This window comes from Belonocnema kinseyi, chromosome 4 (assembly GCF_010883055.1).
Source record: "Belonocnema kinseyi isolate 2016_QV_RU_SX_M_011 chromosome 4, B_treatae_v1, whole genome shotgun sequence".
NCBI classification, from domain to species: domain Eukaryota; kingdom Metazoa; phylum Arthropoda; class Insecta; order Hymenoptera; family Cynipidae; genus Belonocnema; species Belonocnema kinseyi.
The window spans coordinates 58,054,313-58,078,786 of record NC_046660.1 but is presented as its reverse complement, the minus strand read 5'-3'; the positions used below and the strand labels follow the sequence as shown (position 1 = coordinate 58,078,786).

At 30.9% G+C, this 24,474-nt stretch overlaps 1 protein-coding gene across 1 annotated transcript in view; it reads left to right on the top strand.

The window, feature by feature from the left end:
• Positions 1-23,144, top strand: part of LOC117171505 (prostasin-like) — an 82,258-nt gene extending 59,114 nt beyond the window's left edge. The window contains exon 5 of the mRNA XM_033358874.1: positions 23,067-23,144. Within this exon, the coding sequence (XP_033214765.1) occupies positions 23,067-23,072 (6 nt within the window). The 3' untranslated portion in view covers positions 23,073-23,144. The remainder of the gene's footprint in view (positions 1-23,066) is intronic.
• The last annotated feature ends 1,330 nt before the right edge of the window (positions 23,145-24,474 follow it).

Below are 24,474 nucleotides of genomic sequence, written 5' to 3'. Positions count from 1 at the left end.
GTCCAATTCATTTTTTATCTCATATGGAGTTAAACCCTTTAAATGAAAATGTTTTATTACCGCTCTGAACTCGTTTTTTTCCATTTTTCTTAACGAACAATTGTTTTTTTCAATTGGTTATAAAAACACGTAAACTCAGAAGATGTGGACTGTGACAGCACCATATATCTAGTCGGGAGTGGTGCTGACTAAAAACAGATGATTTGGAGCGATTCGCGCGCCATCTGTTGGTCATTCTAAGGACTTATTGAACTACCCTCGTAGATAACGTACGCTTCTTTCTTTTTTTTTTGGGCTGCCTAAATTTCAGTATTCCATCACGCATCACCAACCATTCTTCCTAAAACCGCAGTACCACACACTTTGTTCGCACTGATCACAATGTTACTGCGTATAGTAGTCCATGCGCCATTTATATCATTCTTCCTTCGAACGCAATACTACACACTTCGATCGCACTTTTCACAAAGTTCTCTCGCAACATAGTCGATGCTTCCTCTATATCTTACTTACTTATAGGCGGCTTCCAAGTGTTCCTATCTTTACGTTCGATTTTTTTCTGAAATTATGTATTATTACTTCCGGTTTTCGTAAATTCTCAATTTTAATTCGCGTTCGTTTCGTTTTCTTGGTACGCTTTCTTTTCCATCCCTGATTAAAGTTCATTTTGGAGACCAGAAGGTAATGATCAGTACTGCATTCAGAACCTCTCATGACCCTTGTATTTTTGACTAACTCCCTTAGTCTTTCATCCGCAACAATAAATTCAATTATGCGATAGCTATTCCCTTCATATCAGATGAGCATGTGGATCATCTTATGACTAAGCCAGTTTTTTGTGACGAATAAGCACATTTCTAAGCATCAGCTAATTAATCTGTCTCCGTAATGATCTTTCTTTGGATCTCCGAAATAACCTGGCACTCTTTCTATGTCCTGATGTTGAACTGCACCCCATTGATTCATATCTCCTATTAGAATGGTTCTTTCACCATGATTGCAAATACTTATTGTGCCATTTAAAGCATCCTAGAAGGCATTTATCACTTCATTTGGATCGCGGTAAATTGGGGTGTAGCACATTATAATAAATAATCTTATAATTCATACTTTCATTACAAACTGCAGCAATCTGGGAGATACAAAATCATGATCTCTGAGATGCTGCTTCGCCTTTTCATTACTAATCAAACATACTCCTTGCTTGAACCCACTCTTTCGGTTTGCGGGTTCGATTCCCGTCTCGCACTCTGGAAGAGTCTCGGAGGCCTAAGCGGTGAACACAAGCCTAGCAAGGGAGTTGTTCATCTCCGGAGAGTCGTGGGATCAGTACCTCTAAAGAAAAAGGTTTTCTCTAAGTACTTAAAGCTGTTGCTCTTGGTGGTTCGGAACTCACCTAAAACTGCAGGTGCCCCTTCCACCACCAAGGAAGTGTGTGGAGGGTGTGTGAAGGAATAGAGAAGAAGGTGTAAGAAAAAAGTAAACCCTTAGGGGACACATTAGACGCTTTCATTCCTTAAGATAAAATATCTAGTTTCCTTACGTGTATAGTTTTTCGTCATTCTCTTACATTAAGATAATTGACCTCTCTAGCATTTCAAACACCCAGTCTCTTTAAGTCGCCTGAAACTTGACCTTTACATTTAACGCGTGCGTATCTTTTGTAAACTGAAGTTTCAGTTCATTTCCAGGCTATTTTTTTGTCCATAAACTACTTTACCACTTTAGGCGAGGAGGGTCTAAAAAAATCGACGGTCGGTACGTTTGCATATGATGAATGTTTTTGGTAGAAAATTAATCTTTTTATTTAAAAATTTATGTTTCTAGTTAAAAATTCCACTTTTTAATTGAGGATTCTTGAATTTTATTGAAAATTTGTCTTTTTTGGCAGTAAATTATTCCTTTTGTTCAAAAATCGTTCTTTCTTGTTCATAACTCTTGAATTATGTTAAAAATTAGTATTTTTTGGTAGAAAATTAATCTTTTAGATTAAAAGTTTATCTTTTTGTTTCAAAATTAATATTTTCTGTTAATAATTTAGAGCTAGGTTCTAGAGTTAAACTACTTTCTTAAAAATAAAAATAAAATCTTTTTCTTTCTTTCTTAAGCCTGAAACGATACACTCCAACCGAGAATACGTAAACGGTAGACTGGTGCGAATTGGTTTTTTTGCAATGTTAATATTAAATATTTATTATATTGAACATATAATGAATAACTAGCATATATCACATACTTTTAACATATATATTTAATATATATGGGGTAATCCGCTGCAGCTGTATTTGTGTAAGTGCCAACAAAATATCAAAACTTCAGGCGCGAATTCGCACCAGTGTATCTTTTGAGGGTTAAAGATTCAACTTTTTGGTTGACAATTCATGACTTATTAAAAATTCGTCTTTTATATGTAGTGAACTAATCTTTTCATTTAAGAGTTTACCTTTTTACTAGAAAACTTAAAATTTATCATTTTGTTTAAAAATGTATGTTTTTTAGTTTAATTTTAAACGTTTCGTTTGAGAATTATTGATTTTGATTGAAATTTGTTTCTTTTCATAGTAAATTAATCTTTATTAGTTGGAAATCCAATGTTTGGTCTAAGATTATTTTATTTTGTTCAAAATTCTTTTTTATTCGGTAGAAAATTAATGTTCTTCTTTAAAAATTCGACTTTTCAATTTGAAATTTTAACATTTTGGTTGAGAATTCTTGAATTTTATGGAAAATTTGATTTTTTCGATTGAAATTGTTTCTTTTTGTTTGAAAATTCATGTTTTTTAGTTTAAACTTCAACATTTTGGTTTAGAACTCTTTATTTTTATTGAAATTGCGTCTTTTTTGGTAGTAAATCAATTTTTTTGTTTAAAAATTCTTCTTTTTTAGTTTAAGATTCCACCTTTTGGTTAAGAATTCTTTAATTTTATTGTAATTCGTCTTTTTGGTCGTCAATTAATCTGTTTGTTCAAAAATTAATTATTTTTTATTTGAAAATTCCACTTTTTAGTTCAGAATTCTTGAATTTCGTTAAAAATTAAATCTTTCAGAGCTAAATTTAGTTTTTTGGTTTATAACTCTATAATTTGTTTAAAAAGTTGTCTTTTTTGGCAGAAAGTTAGTCTGTTTGTATAAAAATGAATCGTTTTAGTGGAAAATTAACGTTTTGATTAATAATTCTTAAATTTTATTGTTATTTATATTTTTTTAGTATATTAATCTGTTTACAAATTAATAATTTTTATAAGGTTAAATGAACTAGGTTTTAAAGTGGAATGAATTTCTTCAAAATTTTTCTTATATTAGTTGACAATTCAAAATTTTAGTTAAAAATTCTCCCCCTTGTTTGAAAATTGAACTGTTTTGTTGAAAATTTCATTTTTGGTTTTTATTGCTACAAATTTACCCATGTCATTTTTCGTCGAAAATGGTTATTTTCTAAGAAGAAATTCGACTTTTGTTTATATTATACTATTTCGCTGATAATTCGTTCTTTTTTGAATATTAATCTAGATAAGTTGAAAATTTCACTTTTGTTTTAAGAATTTTCGTATTTTGTTGGAAATTCGTTTTTTGGCATAAAATTAACTTTTTTTAATGAAAATTTCATATTTTTGATATAACAATTTAACTTTTTTGTACAGAGAATTCGTCATTTAGTATTGAAATTTGAATAATTAAGTAAAGAAAATCATCTATTTTGAGAAAATTCGCTTTTTTCAATAATTTAAAGTGATTATTTTCTTAATTGAAACTTTGACTATTCAATTCTTGGTTTAAAATGTACCTTCCTTGGATTAAAAATGCAATTGTATTACGCGCCTCTTCCTCAGATCACCAGTTCTAGTACCCTGCCCCCTTGCCGATGGCGCCACAAGGTTGACAGAAATACCAACATCTTTTGGTAATGTACTGCCTAATCCACTGTCCGTGCGTTCCAATCCCATTTCATCATTTCTTTTCTTTGTGCCTAAATGGTTAGCTACGTTGATCGACTGTGCAATAAAAAATCTATGAAATGAGGCATAAACGCATATGCGAAGGAAAAGAGGGAAGAATTTTAAAAAAGTTAAGAAGATTAAAGCAAAAAATGGAGGACCAAGAAAAAGAACTTCGTAGACTATATAAAAAAGTGAGTGATTTTTCCTGTCAGATAGTCAGGATCGAAACTCTCAGACCTCTTCAAGGAATTCCCGCTCGCGACCACATGATCTACCATCAGAATCAAGTTATGATTTTCGCAGGGAATCCACATTTAACAGATTGCAGCATCGATATGACAGATCACCATCCAAATATGAGAGGCCGCGTTTCCGATATGACAGATCGCGATCACGATATGATACACGTTCGTTCAGTTTTTCTCCAAAAAGAACCTACCATCGTCGTTCAGATAAAAGAGCTGAACATTTGTCCCTAAGTCCCTAGGTAAGTCAAAATCTCTGTCACATCAGCAGAGGAAAAAACAGCTCACTCCGGAGAAAATCTCTAACGAAAATTCGTCCAAAAAGAATAGCGGCCCTGATTCGTCTGGTAAACAATCCGTAGAGAATGTAAAGTTTGACCCAAAATCAAATGAAGGAAAGCAGAAAGAACAAGTGATAGAAACTATCTTTGATGCAGAGGTTCTAGAAGCTATCGGAAAACGTCTGGAGTTGAAGAAAATACGAGAGCCAGCGATTCATACAGAAATCTTAGTACGCTGGGATGAGATTTTGGAAAAAGGGTTGCCAAGGGAGGACCGTAAAGAAATATACGAAACATATTCTATTCCTACAAATTGTGCCCAATACGAGCCTCCTAAGCTTAAAAAAGAAATTAAGGCATTTTTGACTGAACCTATTATCATGAGGGATAATCGAATCAGTGATAAACAAGAAAAAGTATCAGTATGCTTAGCAGCATTAAGCACAATTTTATCAAAGTTATTAATAAATAAATCCGTTGAAAGATTAGAATTGATAACGATTTCAAGTGATGTTTTTCGCATCTTGGTAGACTTGCAGCATGATGAAACCCTTACTAGACGCCTCTTACTTACCTCTGTATTCAATCCAGCTATGAAAGAAACTCTAACCGCAACTAGAGTCAGTGAGTGGCTTTTTGGAGACAATCTTATCGAGACATTGAAAACCGCTAAGAGTTTGGATAAATAATCGCAGGACTTGAAGCCTGCAATGAAGAATACACCAAGAAATGCAAGTATGTCAAAAAAACCCGAAGGGCCCCACCCGCTAGAGGACTCAACAATTGGAAGCAGAGGGCATCGCAAACCATTTACTCCTACAGGGAAGAACTGCAAACGCTCCGAGAGCCCCGCAGACCGAGCTTCTACAGGAAATAACGTTATATTCAGGTCGATTAAAATTGTTTCGACCTATATGGAAAACTCTTATCTCGGACAAAATAGACCTTCAGTGGATTCGCGGCTATACTATCCCTTTTTCAAGTCAACCGACTCAAATAAAGGTGCCGGAGGAACCATGCTGGCCAGAAAAAGAAAAGCAACGAATGACAGAACAAATAGAAGAATTGCTCAGCAAAGGAGCAATTCACAGATGCCGAAATCGGTCAGGCCAGTTCCTGTCACCTATTTTTTTTGCTCTCAAAGCAGACGGTTCTTATCGCTTCATCCTTAATCTTAAAAAATATAACAAATTCATAATCACAGAACATTTTTAGTTAGAGGGCATACGAATGGCACGAGATTTGATCGAACCTAACTGTCTCATGGCAACCGTAGATCTTAAAGACGCATTTTATCTCGTTCCAATCGCTGATTCATTTAGAAAGTATACTTTCGTTTGGAGATTCTGAGAAAGAATGTGCAGAGAATGTACACTAAACTTTGCTTGTACTACGCAAATTAGGTTTTATAATTAACAGAGAGAAGAGTCAATTAAAACCCGCTAAAGAACGCAAATTTGTAGGGTTAAACTCTATTGAGATGAAAATCCAGTTACCGCCAGAAAAAAGAGAAAGAGTGCTTAAAATATTACAAAACTACAAAGTACATTCGTTTTACAAAATTTGATATTTTGCATTAATGATAGGCATTTTGGGATCATGTTGCATAGCAGGCAAATACGGCTGGGCCCATATGAAAGACCTCGAGCGTAAAGAATATCTAGCACTGAAAAAGAATACTGATAATTTCGATTCAATGGTACAACTAACACTTTCAGTGGAATATGTCCTATCTTGGTGGAGGAAAAATATTCCACACATTTTTAATCCTATTTTTAGTCCTAGATTTGTGGTAGAAATTTTCTCCGATGTATCTCTCTCAGGCTGGGGCGCTAGTTGCAATGACAATTTAGCACACAGATTTTGGAATAAGGATGAGCGAAAACAGCCTATAAATTACCTCGAAATAAAGGCAGCCTTTTTGGTCTAAAATACTTCGCCAATGATCTCAACAACTGTGACGTCCTTTTGCGCATTGACAATACGACTGCCATCTCCTGCATAAATCATATGGGTGGGATACGTTTTCAAAACTTAAGCAGAATTGCCAAATCTATTTGGGAATGGTGTGAATGTCGCAATATTTGGATCTTTCTCTCGTATATTTGATCTGAAGACAATGTAATTGCAAATCAAGAATCCCGTCGGTTAGAACTAGAAACCGAATACAGTCTTTCACAGAAAGCCTTTCAAGAAATTGAAGAAGCTTTTGGAAATCCAGACATTGACTAATTCGCGAGTCGAATTAATAAAAAATGTCATAAATACATTTCTTGGAAACAGGACCCTGGATCAATTGCGGTAGATGCTTTCACGCTTAATTGGAAAAATATATATTTCTACGCTTTTCCACCTTTCGCTAAAATTCCCAAAGTTTTGAAGAAAATAATTTAAGACAATGCCAGAGGTATTCTGATCGTACCATAGTGGCCATCACAAGCATGGTTTCCCCAGTGCATACGAATGTTTGAGTCAACCATAAAGTTTGAGCCTCATATTAACCTTTTATCTACCTCTAACAGGGAACCTCATCCTCTCTGGTCCCAGATTTCCCTAGTGGCAGAAGTCTTATCGAACAAGCATACAAATTAAAAAATATGTCTTTGGACACTATCAGAATTATTATCGCTTTACTGTCATCTTCATCTCTACGTGAATACGATTCAGCGCTGAAAAATGGTGGACATTTTGCTATTCTACTGGAATCTCGGGTCTCTCCGCTACTATCCCGAATGTCCTGCAATTTCTCTCCAGCAATTTGAGAAAGGAGCTGCATATGGATCTATTAATTCGTTGAGATCAGCAGTTGCTCTTATCATGGGGCCTCATATTGGAGAAGATGCATCTGTAAAAAGATTTTACAAAGTAGCTGCTAAATTACGACCAGCTTAAAGGAAATATGACTTGACGTGGGACCCTAAAGTTGTTCTTGACCATATCTCACAATGGTCTCCAAATCAAGACATCTCATAGGAACTTCTGTCTAAGAAAGTAGTATTATTAACTTTAACAACAGGACGTCGAATACAAATCCTCACAGCTATTAACATTCAAAATGTAGAAAAGAAAAACGATCGAATGGAGATAAAAATTCCGACACATTTGACGACGTCTGGTCCAAATAGACCACATCAAAATTTGATTCTCCCATTCTTCCCAGACGATCCAACAGTATGCGTGGCATCAACTCTGGAAGTATATTTACACCGCACTGTTCCCCTGTGCAAGGACACTCATAAATTTTCTATTTCCTGGAAAAAACCACATACAGCTGTTACAAGTCAATTTTTAAGCAGATCGATCAAAGATACATTAGAAAAAAGCGGCTTAGATAGAACAACGTTCTCGGCGTACGGCACACAACATGCATCCGCATCCGCAGCTAAAAGAAATGGTGTAAACATCGATCTTAACACATCGTTCAATAAGTCCCGAGACTAACCCAGAGATGGTGCTAGTAGTACCAGACTAGCCACGTTTTCCTAGAGTGCGAACCTTCACATGAAACGTGTAAAAATTTCACGTCGATTGGACCACAAACAGCATGTTATCGAGGTTAGAGTAAAGTTACATTGTAATTTGTTTGAAAAATGGAACAAAGCGAGTTTCGCGTGTTGATTAAACATTGTTTTTTAATGGGTAAAAACACCGTAGAAGCCCAGCAGTGGCTTGAGAAACTTTACCCGGACTCCTCTCCATCCAAATCAACGATTTGTCATTGGTATTCTGAGTTTAAACGTGGTCGTATGGACAAAAACGATGCGGAACGTTCGGGTAGGCCATTGGAAGCCGTTACACCGGAAAATGTGAGTGAAGTTTTAAAAATCGTAATGAAAAATCGCAAAGTAAAGGTCCGTGAGATTGTAGAAATGACACAGATATCATCTGTAAGCGTATTTACAATCCTTATGAAAAACTAAGCATGAAAAAGGTTTTTTCCAAGTGGGTGCTGCGATTGCTTTTAATGGAACAAAAAAAGCAACGTATCGACGATTCAGAGAGCTGTTTATCGCTATTTACTCACAAAAAAAGGATTTCCTGTGTTGATACGTGGCCATGGATGAAACATGAATACATCATTTCACTCTGGAGTCGAAGCGGCAATCATCTGAGTGGCGCAAGGCTGGCGAAAGCCACGCAAAGCGTCCAAAAACGCAGCAGTATGCTGGCAAAGTCATGGCGTCTGTTTTTTGGGATACACATGGCGTCATTTTCATTGACTACCTGGAAAAAGGTAAATCGATCAATAGTGATTCTTATATTGACTTGTTGGTACGTTTGAAGGAGGAGATCGCAGCAAAACGACCCCACATGAAGAAGAAAAAAATCCTTTTTCACCAAGGCAATGCACCATGCTACAAGACCATGAAAACAATGGAAAAAATCAACGAGTTGGGCTTTGATTTGCTTCCCCACCCCTCGTATTCGCCAGACTTAGCCCCTAGAGACTACTGGCTCTTTGCTGATATCAAAAAAATGCTCCAGGGAAAAAAATTTGGCTCGAATGAGGAGGTCATTGCCTAAACTGAAGCCTATTTTGAAGCAAAGGATAAATTATTTTATAAACATGGTATAGAAATGTTGGTAAGGCGTTGGAAAGATTGTATCACTCTGAAAGGAGATTATGTTGATGAATAAAAATGATTTTTTAAAAAACATGTTGTTTTCGTTGTTAGTCTCGTGACTTATTGAACGATGTGTTATAAGAAAAACTGCTGGATGGAATTCGTCATCTCAAACTTTTGCAAAGCTCTATGATTGTAAACTACAAGAAAGCCGTAGCAATTGCAGTTTTAAAAGGCTGAAAAGTTTTCTTTTTTATTATAACTTCTTATTTTCTCTTGATTTATGTTTCTGAATATGGAAAATAAAAGCTCTGTTTTCCAATAGTTAATAACGAATTCATCGTATTACAAAGAAGTTCAACATTTTATTTTTCCGTATACCTTTGAACCTCTACAACTCGTGATCTGAGGAGGAGGCGCGTAATACAATTTAATGATTAAAGGAACTAACCTAGTGAAGTTCTATCACAATTGTATGAAGCGCCAACTCTGAAAGATCAGTCCCTTCCTTTACTTCCTAAATGTCAACTGTCAACTGTCAACTGTCAACTGTATTTCTGTTAACCTTGTGGCCCAATCGGCATGGGGTAGGGTACTACAACTGGTGATCTTTCGGAGCAGGCGCTTTCTACAACTGTGATAGAACTTCACTAGGTAAATTCGTTTAATCATTCAATAATAACAGGATTAACTGTCACATAAAATTCAATTAGGTACATTTCAACAAGGAGTACCAAAATATTTAGAAAAGGTATCAGAAGAGTCAATAAATCAAAATTTTCGCTTTTGTAGAAATAGAATGGATCTAGATGTAATTGGTAGTAGGTGGTAATATAGCAAGAAAAGAAAGTCATGCCAACCAGTAGGGGACTCGGTGAAAATGATTATTATTGCTATGATTATTTTATAATCAATATTATAATAAAGATCATTATAACTATGAATACAGATATATAAAATATATAATAAAGCCATAGGAATCAATATTATGATTCCAGAAAGTCTGACATTGAGGGGGTTTTATGACATATTTACGTAAATTTTGGAATGTTAGTTCACCTGTATTTTTTGAATCTCTCATAGCAACAGTCTAACTTTGATTGTAAACTGATCGCATGTTCAGGTTTTAAAACTGAAATTGCCTTTCCTATAATCATAATCTTGATAATTAGATTTAGATGAAAGGTTGATCATCGTCGAAATCAGAAGCCAAGATACCATAATATCAAATAATGTCCCTTGAAATACTTAAAAGCCTAAATTTTTTTCAAATCCCTTCAAATCTTTGAAATCCTTTAAAATCCCGTAAAATCATGAGGAATTCTTTAATAAATTTGAAAACTCCATCATATTTCAAATCAAAATTATTATTTAAAATGAATTCGATGTAATGTACTAAAATTCTAACAAAATATTATTAAATACTTTAAAATTTTTGGAAATTCAATGAAAATGATCGGAATTTTTAAAATGTTCAAATCTTGACAAATAAAAATTTGAGTTTATTTGAAAAATTGGCCTTAGCCGTGCCATGGTCTGCATTTTAGAAGTCTAGATTTTAACTCTTTTTTTTAAACGATGAAATTCTGAATCTATTTCGTACCAATTAAATGCAAAATCATAAAAAAAATATAATTCTCAAATTTTTATAATCATAGGATCTTCATTTTTTTAAAAGTATCTTTCCAGAGCAAAAATTATACACTTGCGACAAACTAAATATAATCTTTCAGGGAAATTCTATAAATATTTTTTTACAAACAGGATAATGTTTGTTAATAGAAATATTTGTGCAATTAAAAAAATGTACGAACACGAATGTTTTGGTTTAAGATAACTTTTTTTCTGTGTGCAAAACGAATTGACTCAGAGTTTCAACTTGAAAACCTTAAAATAGTTTATGTAACAGATAATAATTCTCGACAGCGACTTCTTAGCATTTCTTTTTCAATAGCATCCCATGCAGAAAGACAGGACCAGATCGGGCACAGATCGGGTATCCTGATTGGGGCCAGGTCGGGATTCCCGATAAGGAAACCCGATCGATGCCAGATCTGCACCCGATCAGTCTCAATAATATCCATTTATTCATTTCGCGAATGTAAATTTAATTTAGGTTGAAATTAGTGAATGGTCCTCTCCTTTCGATGACCACCTTAATCTTTGAAATTACTAATAAAGGTATTTTAAGTTAAAATTAAAGAAAAACGGGCACGTAAAGAAAAGATTCTCTGCAACTTCACACTTTCGAATCTTCCAACAAAATTTCAGTTGTCACTTGGAGACAGAAAAAGATTTTAAAATGACCTATAATTTAAGATTTATTGACATTTTTGTTTAGAAAAATTCAATTTTCTGTCAATTGCTTTACTTTTTTACAAATTTGAAAAGTTATGTGTAGATAATTTTTTGTTAAAAAAATTCAGCTATTATTTTTTAGGATCGTTTTATTTTTTCTTTCAAATCTGACAAGAAGCGACATAGAAAAAAAAACTTCGACGATAAATGAAAATTTTGGAATAAAATATTTCTGGTTATTTAACGTATTAGTTACAGAATAGAATCAACTCTTATTTTTATTAGGATTAATTAATTTAATCTCATTGGTATTTTCGCTAGAGAAAATCTCGTTATTTACAATAAATAAGAAAAATTATATTTTTTTATTCTACTACTTTATTTTGAAATCCATGTTATAATAATCTGTTTTAATGTATTTGGGTAATAAATTTATTATTAATACAAAATAATAAATTTTCGAATTTCAATGCACTATGAGAAAAGAACAAGAAGTACTAGTTCTTCGAGTACATAAAGACGGCGTTTCAGTAGGAAATCGGTCTGGCCCGGTGGGGCCCAAGTATTTGCCACAACGTTCTACTGATCAGGCCCAGATCAGGAAACCTGATCGGGGCCAGATCGGTATTACGTTCGAAATCTGGCGACATTCGCACGCGATTCTTGTTTTTCTGGTATTTTCATTCGGAAACTTTTTATATTTTTTATTGCACTTGGCGGTGATCCTCTAATGCGAATTTTAATGAATTGTAAATCTCTCAGAAGGACAAATGTGACGCCTATATACTGAGATAATGGCTATAGATATACTACACATAATATTTCTTATCCCTAACAGTTTGTAACCTCTGATGTTTCTGATTATCATCTTCATCATTAGTTCCTGTAACCTGAAAAGATGATGATTGATTATACTCTTCTCTTATCCTTGACGATTATCCTTAACTTTATTGGTGAATATAAAGATATAATATAACTATAATATCAGGTACATTTTTTCAGCTATATGCGAATCAGAATTTATAATATTGAATCTGTCTTCTATCCCAGTTGTTATCTCCTCACTATTTTTTTTATATTTTTTCCCGAAATAAATAGGAATTTAATCAGGGGGGGGGGGGGTCCTAAATGTATACATTATAAAAGTGAAATTCAAAAATTGTCTCTGTTGATACATACAAAATTCGTACTGACTGCAGGACAAGAAAGTAATTTGAAATAAAGTCCAAGTGGGAATTTTTACGCCTTAGTCTAATAATGTAGGGCAGATATTTTTAGGCCAACATTTAAATAATTATAAATTAATTTAACATTGACCAATATATTCGTGAATCGATCGTCCTCTTGACGATAATTTTTTGAGTTAAAATTTTTATTGTTTGGTTGAAAATTTCAAATACTATCAAAAAGACATCCCTTTTGGTTCCAATTCAACTGTTTTGTAAAAAATAAGTCTGTTTGGGTTAAAAATATTATTTGAAAAATGTCAAACTTTTCGGTTGCAATTCGACTATTTATCAGGAAACAAAAAATTTTTTTGGAAAAAATTCACCCGTTTGGTAAATAATTTATTTATTGAGTTAAAAATTTATTTGTTTTCGTTGAAACAAATTCGTGTTTTGGGATTGAATATTCAACTTTTCGTACAAATTTATTTTTTGTTAAAAAGTTCATTTTTCGAACTTGAAAAACCAACTGAAATCATTTTTAAAAGAAAATTCAACTCGATATCTTTTTTCTTAGTAAAAAATTGTCTGTTTTTAAAAACATTTTATGATTTTCGGATGAAAAATTCAACTTTTTGGTAGAGTATTCAACAATTTTGTTTAAAAGTCATCCCTTTTGTGTAAAAATTCGTCTTTTGGAATTTAAAATTCAATTTTATTCGTAGAAACTTATTTCTGGATTAAAAATTTATATTTTGATCGTGAAAAGTCCACTGATATCTTTTTTAACAGAAAATTGAACTATTTAAAAAACTCTTATCTGTGTTAGTAGATCTAAAAAAATCAAAATGCAACTCTTTGGTTGAAAATGATTCTTCTTTGCTTGAGTATCAAACTATTTTGTTTGAAAGACATGGTTTAATTACTTTGTTAAAAAATAATTTTGTTGAGATGTACATTTTTAGTTAAAAATTGGTCTCTGATTAAAAGTTTAACTCTTTTCTTAGAAAATAATGTTATTTAATGGAAAATTAAACTACTTTGGTCCAAGTTTTCATTTTTTTAAATTGATTTTTTTATAGCAGACATGCCTTTGGATGAAAATTCAAATGTTTAGTCAAAAAGTGTTTTTTTTTAAATTAATTTTTCAAGTGCAAATGTAACTATTCCATTTTTTAGATTAATTTTTTTAATTAAAAATTTTGTTTGTTTGTTAAAATAATATATTTTTTTTTCAAATTTTATTTTTGTTGGGTAAAAATGCATCAGTTTTATGAAATATGATTTTTTTGATGAAAACATATTTTTTATTTGAACATTCAGTTTTTGTAGAGAAAATTGATCTTCTGGCTTTAAAGGTTCAACAATTTAGATAAAATTTAATTTCCTGCTTTAGTGAAAAATCTTTCTTGTTAAAAATTCGTCATTTTGGTTTAAAAATTCTTTTTTTATTGTATAAATTTTATATTTTCTGATTAAAATATAAACTATGACACTTTTTTGTTGGGAATTTTTCTGTCTGGGTTGAAAATACTACTATTATATTAACAATCTATATAATTGTTAAAAATTTCATTGTTTTGTTGAAAAGGCACTTTTATAGTAGAAATTACATTATTTGTTAAAAATGAATTATTAAATTTGAAATTTTTGAATTTGTATTTAAGATACTGTTTTATTTCGTTTATGAAAGATTCTATGTCCAAAACCTTATCTCTAAATCTAGAAAATTCCCATAAAATTTCACTTGCTGTCAAATGTAAAGGTTTTCGAAATGATTTTTATATAAATTCGAATCGCCACCAGACTTGAAGCAAATGCTACGCTTCTCTTTATATTAAATTTTAGAGAATTTATTTTATACAAGGACAAAATTTTGATCAGAAAGTGTAAGATTTCTTGAGGGATACGATTTGATAAAGCCTCACAAGATTTTGGAAGATTTGCTTTAATTCATTTGACCGATAAGATATGATGAAATTATAATAAAAGAACTTTAGCAGAAAAGTAAACAATTTCTCCAACGGATGGAATTTTACAGAAATATAAATTATTCCAAGACATGAGGTTTGATAAAAGTTTATAAGGGATTAAATGGGCCATAATATTAGCTAAAATATAACAATAGAGAAGCATATGATTTCTAAACATTAGGCACTAAAATTTCTTTTAAATGAGCGTAGTGAATTTTATTTAAATTCAATGCTTTAAAATGGGAGCGTACCTTACCTTGAAGGCTTTTTTGTATGTAAAATTTTGAGTTTTTTGAAAAAAACTTGGTTACCAGTTAATTATTAAATATATTGTTCATTATATTAAATATATTTCCAACTCGGATACCGAGTTGGAAAAACGACTCGTATTTTTAAGATGTCTACGAATCGACCCATTTTTTGGCATCTATATAAGAAGTGAATTGCTGCTAAGACTGCAGTTGAAAAAATTGTTTTCAACCCCAAAAAGCACGAATTACCAGCAAAAGTGTTTAGTTTTCAACTTTAGAAGCGAATTTTAACCAAAAATTGACTAGTTAAACTTTTGGATAAAAAATGGAATTTTCAAGTAAACAAGATAAATTTTTAATCAAAATTGGATTAGTTGAATTTGCAGTTCAAAAAATCAATTTTTATTAAAAAAAATTAATTTAGTCTACAACAAAACAGTGAAATTTTCAACCAAGAAATAAATTTTCGAACAAAAACATTAATTTTGTTCAAAAAAAGAGAAATCTTCAACAAAGTAGATGAGTTTTCCAACACATTGTTGGATCTTAGAATTAAGAAGATAAAGATTCAACCAAGAATGTAATCGTTACATTTTCAGTAAAAAAATAGTTATCATTCCAAAAAACAACAAAATATTAAAATTTTTAAGCAAAAAATTAAATTTGAAAACAAATAATTTAATGTTCAAACCCACGATTTTCTACTGAGAAAATAAATTCAAAATCTTAAAAATAAATTTTTAAATAACAAAAAAAAAACGATTTTTTTACAAATAGATAAATTTTCAATGAAAACCAGTTACATTTTCATTTTAAAAAATAAATTTACGTCTACAATTTTATTTTTAAAAAGTAGTCGAATTTACAAAAAATACACGAACTTTCAACCATATAGTTGAATTTTCTACTTAAAGTATAAATTTTTAACGGAACATAAAACGTTTGATCTTTATCTGAAAAAAACAAAACAATTTTAAACCAAAAAAAAGTTTTAAACGACAATGATACAGCTTAATTTCAGAGCTAAAAACTTTGTTTGCAACCCAAAAAAATCAATTTTTCAACAAAATAGATCAATTATCAATGAAAAAATTCATCTTTAACCAAAGTAGATAAGTGTTCAAACAAGAATAATTTTTTACCGAAAAAGTGAATTTTCAACTGAAAAAGATGAAAATAAAAAAAAAATTCAACAAAATTGTTAAATTTTCAACTTTAAAAATGAATATTTAGACTGAAAAATATGTAACAATGAATGAAATAAATACATTTTCAGATAAAAAATCTCATTTTTGACAAAATAGTTTAACTTTCAACGAATAGATGAATTTTTTACTGAAAAATATAAAGTTTTAATAAAAAATGAAACAGTTAAATTTTAAATAAAAAAAAATCAAATTTGAGCAAAAACGAAAGAATAATATTAAATTATATTGTACAATAAAGATAAATTTTTGACCATATAGTTTAATTTTTAATTGAATCACATACATTTTTTTACCAAAAATGAAATTGTTACTTTCGTAGGAAGAAAAAAAAAACGAATAAAAAAGAAATTTTAACTAAATATTTACATTTTAAACATAAAAATTATTTTCTACAAAAAAGACCAACTTTCAAGTAAAAAACATCATACTTTTACCAAAAAACAAAGTTTTTTCAATCAAGGAAAGAAATTTTCAAACAAATACTTTTCTAAAAGAGAAAATTTGGAAAATGACTGCAACAAAAAAGACCGAGTTTTCCATAAAATAAGCGAATTTTTATCTGAAAATTAATAATAATAATAATAATAATAATTAATAATAATAAAAAAAGAATGAAGTGTAAACAAGATATTTAAATTGAACATTTAAATTTAAAAAGTGAAAATTATTATTTTTTTAATTAAAGATTCATTTTATTTTAAAATTCGTTTCTTTGGTTGCAAAATGATATATTTGCTTTTATAGTCTGACGCACATCATTTAAATTGTAAATTTTTAACGTTCTTCTCATAGAAATCACTTTCAATAGGATATATACCGTTTTTGCATTCTTTTTATTGAAATTTCGGAAGAAAGTACTTTTAAGTTATGACGAATTTTGACCTGAAACAGGGATTTTCTAACTCTTTTCTTTTAAATCGCAGTTTTTATTCTGTTAAAAAATTCCCGTTTATGTCGAAAATCTCTTGTTATTTAGGAAAATTTTATTTCTTTACCAACTCCCTTTTATAAAATAAAAACATTATTATTTTCACTAATATGCCCTGCAACTGTAGATAAAGTAAAAATTAATTTAATTCCCTGTAATTTCCCGTTTTTTCTCGGTTTTCCTGGTTTTCCGCCCAAGCCTGCATCCTGATTATAAATAAATTATGTATTCTTATATATTTTTAGAGAACGGAAATATTTAGATGAATTGATAAAAACGTATATTATAAGGCTAATTAATAATGTTTAAATATAATCATTACTATTATAATTAGTTAAGTAATATTATCAATCAATATTTTTAAATTTTCTCACAACTTTCCATTGAAAACTTTATGAAATATTTTAGAAGAAAATTAATCTTGTTAGAAAAATTCAACTATTTATAATATAATATATATATTTTTTTAATTATTCTTGTATTTTTTTTAATTTAGTTTTTTTTTTGGTAGAGGAATAATCTTCTTGGTTACAATATTTTGTTGAAAACTCCTTCTTTTTTCGATTGAAAAGTAATTTTTTTAACGATTATTTAATTATTCGACATATGGTTGAAAAGTGATCTTTTATAGTTGAAAGTTCAGTTATTTGGTTAAAAATTAATATATTTTGTCCAATGTTTATTTTTTTGGTAAAAGATTAAGGTTTGTAGTTGAAAATTCATTTGCTTGGGTGAAAGGTAATAATTTTTATTAAAAATTTATTTCTTCCATGGAAAATTGATTTATTCTGTTAAAAATTCGTCTTGTTTGGTTTGAAAACATTTTTTTAACTGAATTTCTAACTATTTTATGTTTTATTTAAAATGTACCGGTTTAAAATTAAACTATTTTGTTTAAAATTCATATACTTATGAAACGGAAATTGCGTCTTTTTTGGTGAATCATTAATATTCTTGATTAAAAATGTATTTCTTTGGTTGATAAGTCAACTATTTCCTGAAAAATTTATTTTTTTGATAAAAATTATTTTTGGTTTGTTTGCGAAAAACTGAACTATTTTGTTCGAAATTCTTTGTTTGATGTTTGAAAATAATTTCCAGAACTAAAAATAAACATGTTTTATTTTTGGTTGAAAATGAATCTTTTTTTAGTTGAAAATTCAACTATTTAGTTAAAAATTCGCGTATTTTGTAGAAACTTAATGTTTATGGTTGAAACTTGATCTTTTTGCTTGAAAATTAGTCTTTTTTGTAGAAAATTAATCTTCTTAGTCTATTCGGTTTTTGGTTTCAAAGCTATCTTTTTCAGATACAGAGTTAAGCATTTCATTGAAAAGGAATGTATTTTTTCAAAAGTTAATTTTTGTTTGCAGAAAATAAATGTTGCTTTTTAAAAATTCATTTTGTGCGGCGAAAGATTGATCAATTTTGTAAAAGATTTCTTTCTGTAACTGAAAATTTATATATTTTAGGAGTAAAGATTTATCATTTTTATTGAAAATATTTTTTTTATGGTAGAAAATTAATCTTTTTGGTTAAAAATTGCATCGATTTTGTTAGAGATTTGTCTTTTTTGGTAAGATGTTCATCTTTTTAGTTATAACTTCAACCAATTGATTACAAATTTATTTTTTGTAGACAAAATTCAAAATTTTAGTTCAAATTCATCTTTTTTCTTAAAGATTTAGTAAAAAATTTTAATATATATTTTTATGTTTGAAATGGAACTTTTTCGTTAAAAAATCTTCATTATCGGTTGAAAATTAAATTTGTTACGGAAGAAATGTACTATTTCACCTTAGGATTAAAATATAAAATTTACCTTATGTTTAGTTGAAAATCTGACTTTCTTAATAGAGAATTAATCTTTTTGGTCGAAGATTCATCATTTTAGTAGAAAACTAATTTTTGAAATTGAAAATTAATTTTTTTAAATGAAAATATAAATATTGCATTCCTGGTTGAAAATTTAACTTTTTCAATTAAAAATTCATGTATTTTGTTGAAAAATCGTCTTTTTTGGTAAAAAAATATTGTTCTTGGTTGAAAACTCAGCTATTTGGTTAAAAGTGATTTTGATTGAAGATTCACCATTTTAATTTAAAGTTCAATATTTTTCTGGAAAGCTTATCTAAATCTAATTTGTTTACTAAATTTGTTTTGGTCGAAAATATTAATTCTTTCAATCAAAAATTTAACTGTTTGATTTATTATGTTTATTTACACCTCTTATAATCTCTACAAAATTTCAAGTCCGATTTTAATACTCTATAAACTCTGAAATAATTTTAAATCGTATTTAAAGGTTTCAAATGTAAAACTATGAAAAATAATATTGAAAATTTATTGAAGCATTAACGAATAATTTTTTTTTAATATTTAAAATTATTTCTTATAAAATATTAATGTGACCATTTATTCAAATTTACTGCTTATCATAATGTTAGAATATATTTATTCGAGTTTTTTTTTTGGTTGACAGAAAATCCATCATACACTGTAATATCTATATTTATATAAATAAAAACATACAATCCAAAAAAAGTTGTTTGCACGAATTACTAATAGCAATGAAAAGTTTCTATTGGCCGTCAAAACACTCCCTTAAAATTTTATTAAAAAATTCCTTTTTTTCATTAAAAAATGGTCTTGTAATCATAGGAAAATATTTAAAAGTGATATATTGCTATTTATTTTACAATGAAATTAATTTTCGGTACATAAATTATCAGAAAAAATAGTTCGAAGCAAGTTGACTTCTACCTACATAGACAAAAAGTAATGATTAATTAATTAATTAATAATTATTAAATAATCACTTAATAGTAAATAAATAATTGTTCCATAATTAATTAATAATTATTTCATAATTAATTAATAAAATAGACAATTATTTATAAAAGATAATTATTTGATAATAAATTGAATAAAATAGACAAGTTTTCCCAAAAATAGTTTAAAATTTAAGCGAATAGTACCATTTTGAAGCAAAAAAGATTATTTTTTGCAAGACGGCTAAATTAAAAAAAAGGTTATTTTGAAAAAAGAAAGATAAACTTTCAACCAAGTAGAAGAATTTCTCAATAGGAATTTTTAACAGAATAATTAAATTTTTGACAAAAAATTATGAAATTAACCTAATAGTTGAATTTTCAAAAAATAATTCGATTTTTAACAAAATAGTTAAATGTCTCGCGTATATTTTGTACGCAGTATTCATGATCGTAATTTATCTATAATTCTCCTGCCTCTCCCTATCCCCTTTCTTATACAGTGGTACAATTAAATCCCTTCTCCACCCTCTTGGAAATCCCTATCCCCTCAATACTTTTTTGACTACCCCCTTCAGCATCTGCCTTACCTCTTGAGTGCCAAACAGCCACGCTTCGTTCTCTACCCCGTCAATCCCTGTTGCCTTCGATTTTTTCAACTTCCCTATCTGCTTCTCTATCTCCTCGTCTTTCAGCTCCTCTTTATCTAACTCTCTGATTCTTCTAATCCCCTCATCTCTCTTTCGAGTAACTGACCCCTGAAATGAATCCTTAAAAAATTTTCTCCATTCGTCGCTCCCTATCTTCTCACTTATCCCCATCCTACGTTTCCTAAACCTATTAATTATCGTCCACTCGTCCCCTTCTGTCTTAACACTTCTCAACTCCTCTTCCAGCTCTTTTTCTTTTTCCTGCTCTTTCTTCTTACACATCGCCCTAAACTCCTTCCTGATTTTTACGTACTCCTCCCTTATCGCGCTTCCTTCCTTCCACTTCCTGTACTTTTTTTCACCTTTCTCTTCATCATTTTACATTCCCTATCCCACCACGGCTTTACCATTCCTTTCTCTTTTTTCCTAAATACCTTCTTTTGCACACAACCTTTCACTTTCTCTTGTAGATCCTCCCATATCTCGTCCACAGACTTCCCCTCAAATCTTACGTTGCCCAATGGCTCCTTATACTTCTCTATCGCCTCTCTCATCCATGACACCCTCTCCTCTAACGACCCTTCTACCCTACCCTGCTTTAAATTAGACATACAAGACCCCTGCGTACTTACGAGCATTTTGACTATTACTATTATCAACGGATTGTTTAGTAGGCGAAGGTTTTGGTCTCTGTAACCACGATAACAGAGAATTAGCTCCACTTTGATTTTTAGAATCTCCAATATTGGAGAGCTTATTCTGTATCAACTGTAAGTATATGCTATACATCGCTGAAAGAAACAAAACACCTAGTATGTGTAGCAGAAAAGATTTGTCAGACTGCACACTACCGCAGTCGTGGCGCCACATGCTGCCGAAGCGCAGTCTTCAAATTTAAACTACATTTTTGCACATAACGGCCATGAAAAGTAATTGATTTTAGCTATAATTTTTTTAAATTACGCAACAATGCACTACAAACACAAATAAGTATGTTAACAGTTTCGGCACAATGCGCAGAGAAATCGGATTTTTAAATCATTTTTTTTTCTTTTCAGTTTTCGTATAATAGGGATTCGGTCAGTTCTAATTAGGAAATTTATAATCTGCCAAACGTTTTTACTTTCTCATCAGAGAAGGTATTAGATTTGTGTAAAATTTGACCCCCCCCCTGTTTTTGTCAAATATCCACGTTTTGAGACCCTCTAAAACCGAAAAACAGGTTTTCACGAATGTGTCTGTCTGTATGTCTGTCTGTCAAAACGATAACTTTCAAAAAAATTAATCTATTAGATTGCCTTTTGGCACACTCGTTTAGTGCCCTAAACTTAAGGTCAAGTTCGTTAGCCAGCCATTTTGGATGAAAATTCAAAAAGTGGGCACATTTTGAATATTTTTCAGACCACTTTTTGAAAATTCCAAAATTCTCTGTACGTTTATTTATAGTATCCAAAAAGTTGAACAATTTATCCTTATGACTTTTTGTAAAAAATAAAAAATTACCAGAGTTAGAGCATTTTCAAAAACCAAAAAAACAAATTAAAATGAACATTTTAAGGCGACCAACGCATGATACGAAAAAAAGTCAAGAGAAGAAAAACGTTGCTGTTCGAAATCCCTATAAGATCATGACCAAATTTTTTTAATTTGGACATAGGCTCCTATATAGGACCCAATATAGTTTCCTGTATTAGACCCTATGCAGATGCGCAGTATGCATATTATGAATTGTAATGATATACCTTTATTGAAATGATACATGTTTTAGAGACCTTAGCACGAGATACGCGATGAGAATGTGTTCGTTAAAGCCAAAAGAGCTTTAACAAAATAGAGTTCAAAATTATAAAATTAACGTTGTCGGTCCATTGACCTTTGATTTTAAAAGGTCTGTGCCTGAATTTTGAAGAAATGCAAAGACCAAGTGCGGAGTGCGATTGCCATTAGTCGCATGCCGTAGGTGCGCTCAAACTCTCTTTTAACGAAAGAGAATTCACAATCACAAAATTACAGTGGTGGATGTTTTGAGTCTTAATTTAAAAATTTTTTCGTAAGAATGTGCAAAAATATAAAGACCGAACGCGTAGCGCGAGGTAAATATATAATCGAGCGCTTTTTGTTTTTTAAAAAAAGCGCATTCTACAACGCATGCACATTATAATAAGAAGCACTGAATAGAGGATCTACAAGAATTTAATAAGTATCTGATAAAGTCCGTTTTAAGACCTCCAAACATTCAAAAATGGAAATTTGAGCGCATTTTCAGTAGTCAGATAGTACTTGCATCGTATATATTTCAATGCATGCATTGAAAAAATCAAACTTTTACGCCCTTTATGAGGACTTCTGGTTCCGGACTAATTGCTATGCGGATTGACAAGTCTGTGTGAGCCTGTGTGAGTTCGTTTTCCAACTCTACCTAGAGGATTTCAAGACTGAGCTAGATCTTCATTCATGAGGTCAGGAGAGTTCGGTTTCGTGCTCGTGCATTGTCGGCTTTACACGAGGCTGGTCTTCGCAGCATGTAACAGAACTGACTCACCGACACGCTACGTTTGCTTGAATTTCTCCCAGATGTGAAAGTCGTGGGCGCCGAAAAATTCCGCGTTCTTGAGACACTGGCACGCTTCCATTGATTTTAATTGACTTTTCTCTCGTTTTATAGAACTCAATTCAATTTCATGTTCCCTTCGGATAAAAAGTCGATGAAATTGTATAACTTTTTATACTTTTTTTCTGCAGTAAGCATACGATTGTATATTTGAAAAAATATCCGTTTCTTGTTTTTGCAGGGTTAAATTTGCAGTTCGAATGCTTACCAAATGGGGAACCTCTTCCTGGTTTTTCTCGCGTCGAAACGTCATCATCGTCTGACAGACGTGATTCTCCTCGTAGGTCTTTTTCTGCGGAGACAGCTCCTCGTACTAGGACCAGGTCTCCTCCTGCCACGCATACTTCTTCTTCAATAAATTGGTATTCACCTGAAGAGCTTAGATCTCTTCGGCTTATCCCTCACTCGAATCCAGAACGACTATTTAAAATTTGCAACTACACTTTTCCTGGCGATAAACCGCTTTATTTGAAAGTAGCACGTGGTGAACCAGTGCCCATGCCAACCGAAGAACGAACAGTTTTAACAACATCCACTGGTGACGTCGCTGCAATATTCGATCAAAATAATACAATTCTTCGTGGAATATACATAATTAACAGTGGCATTACAAAACGGGTGAAAATAAACATGGAGAGTGGCACGGTTGTCAAAATGGAAAGAAACGAAATCTATGAATCTCCTCTAGGAGGGAGGAATCCAGTTTCAAGGAATTTTAGAATTGTAAGTTTACGTCAAGCGTAATTCTATTAATAATTCTTTGAGCGAATTAAGTCAGGTTATATATATTTATGTATTAATAAAGGTTACGAATGTTCTGAATTATCAATTTAGTAAACACAAATTTCCATGTAATTTTAATTCATGATACAATCTATTTATGAATGTTTCTAAACGATACTGACAAATAAAAAACTGTTATTTGTTGATAATTATTTATTATTAGGAAGCAATTTGGTACTTACCATTTCGATGCTACACAATAATTCGTTAACTATAATTTATTGCAATTGCAATATTTGAAAATTCTGGGTCCCGATGTTTGTCATCACTAAACTCCGAAACCACTTAACCGATCTTGATGAAATTTTGTATACTCCATGTAATTTGCTCCAACTTAAGGGATAGGATACTTTTGATCTTATTTGTCTAAATAATTTTTATTGCAAATTAAATTCTTTTATTTGTGTGCTCCATCAATTTCCAACAGTTGTCGGTGTGAGTGAGTTTGTGGCCCGACACTTAAATATATTACGTTATCTGGGTTGGGTCAGCAGCCAATAGATGGCGCCAAACTTAGTATAATATAAATTGTACGTAGAATATCTAAGCCACAACAACGCGTGGCTGGGGCTGCTAGTACTTTTATACATATCCAGAACATTCAAACGAAAAAGCGGTCCTGAAATTTGAAAAGAAAAGTAATAAAAAAACTAGTTAAAGGTATTTAGGTTTTATTTTAAAAGATTAATATTGGGTTTGGAAGAATTAAAAACAGGTCAAAAAAAAATTTGACGGATTTTAATAGTTTCTTTATTTTATTGATTATCAAGTATTTCAAAAATTTTCAGGAGAACTTTGAGTACTTT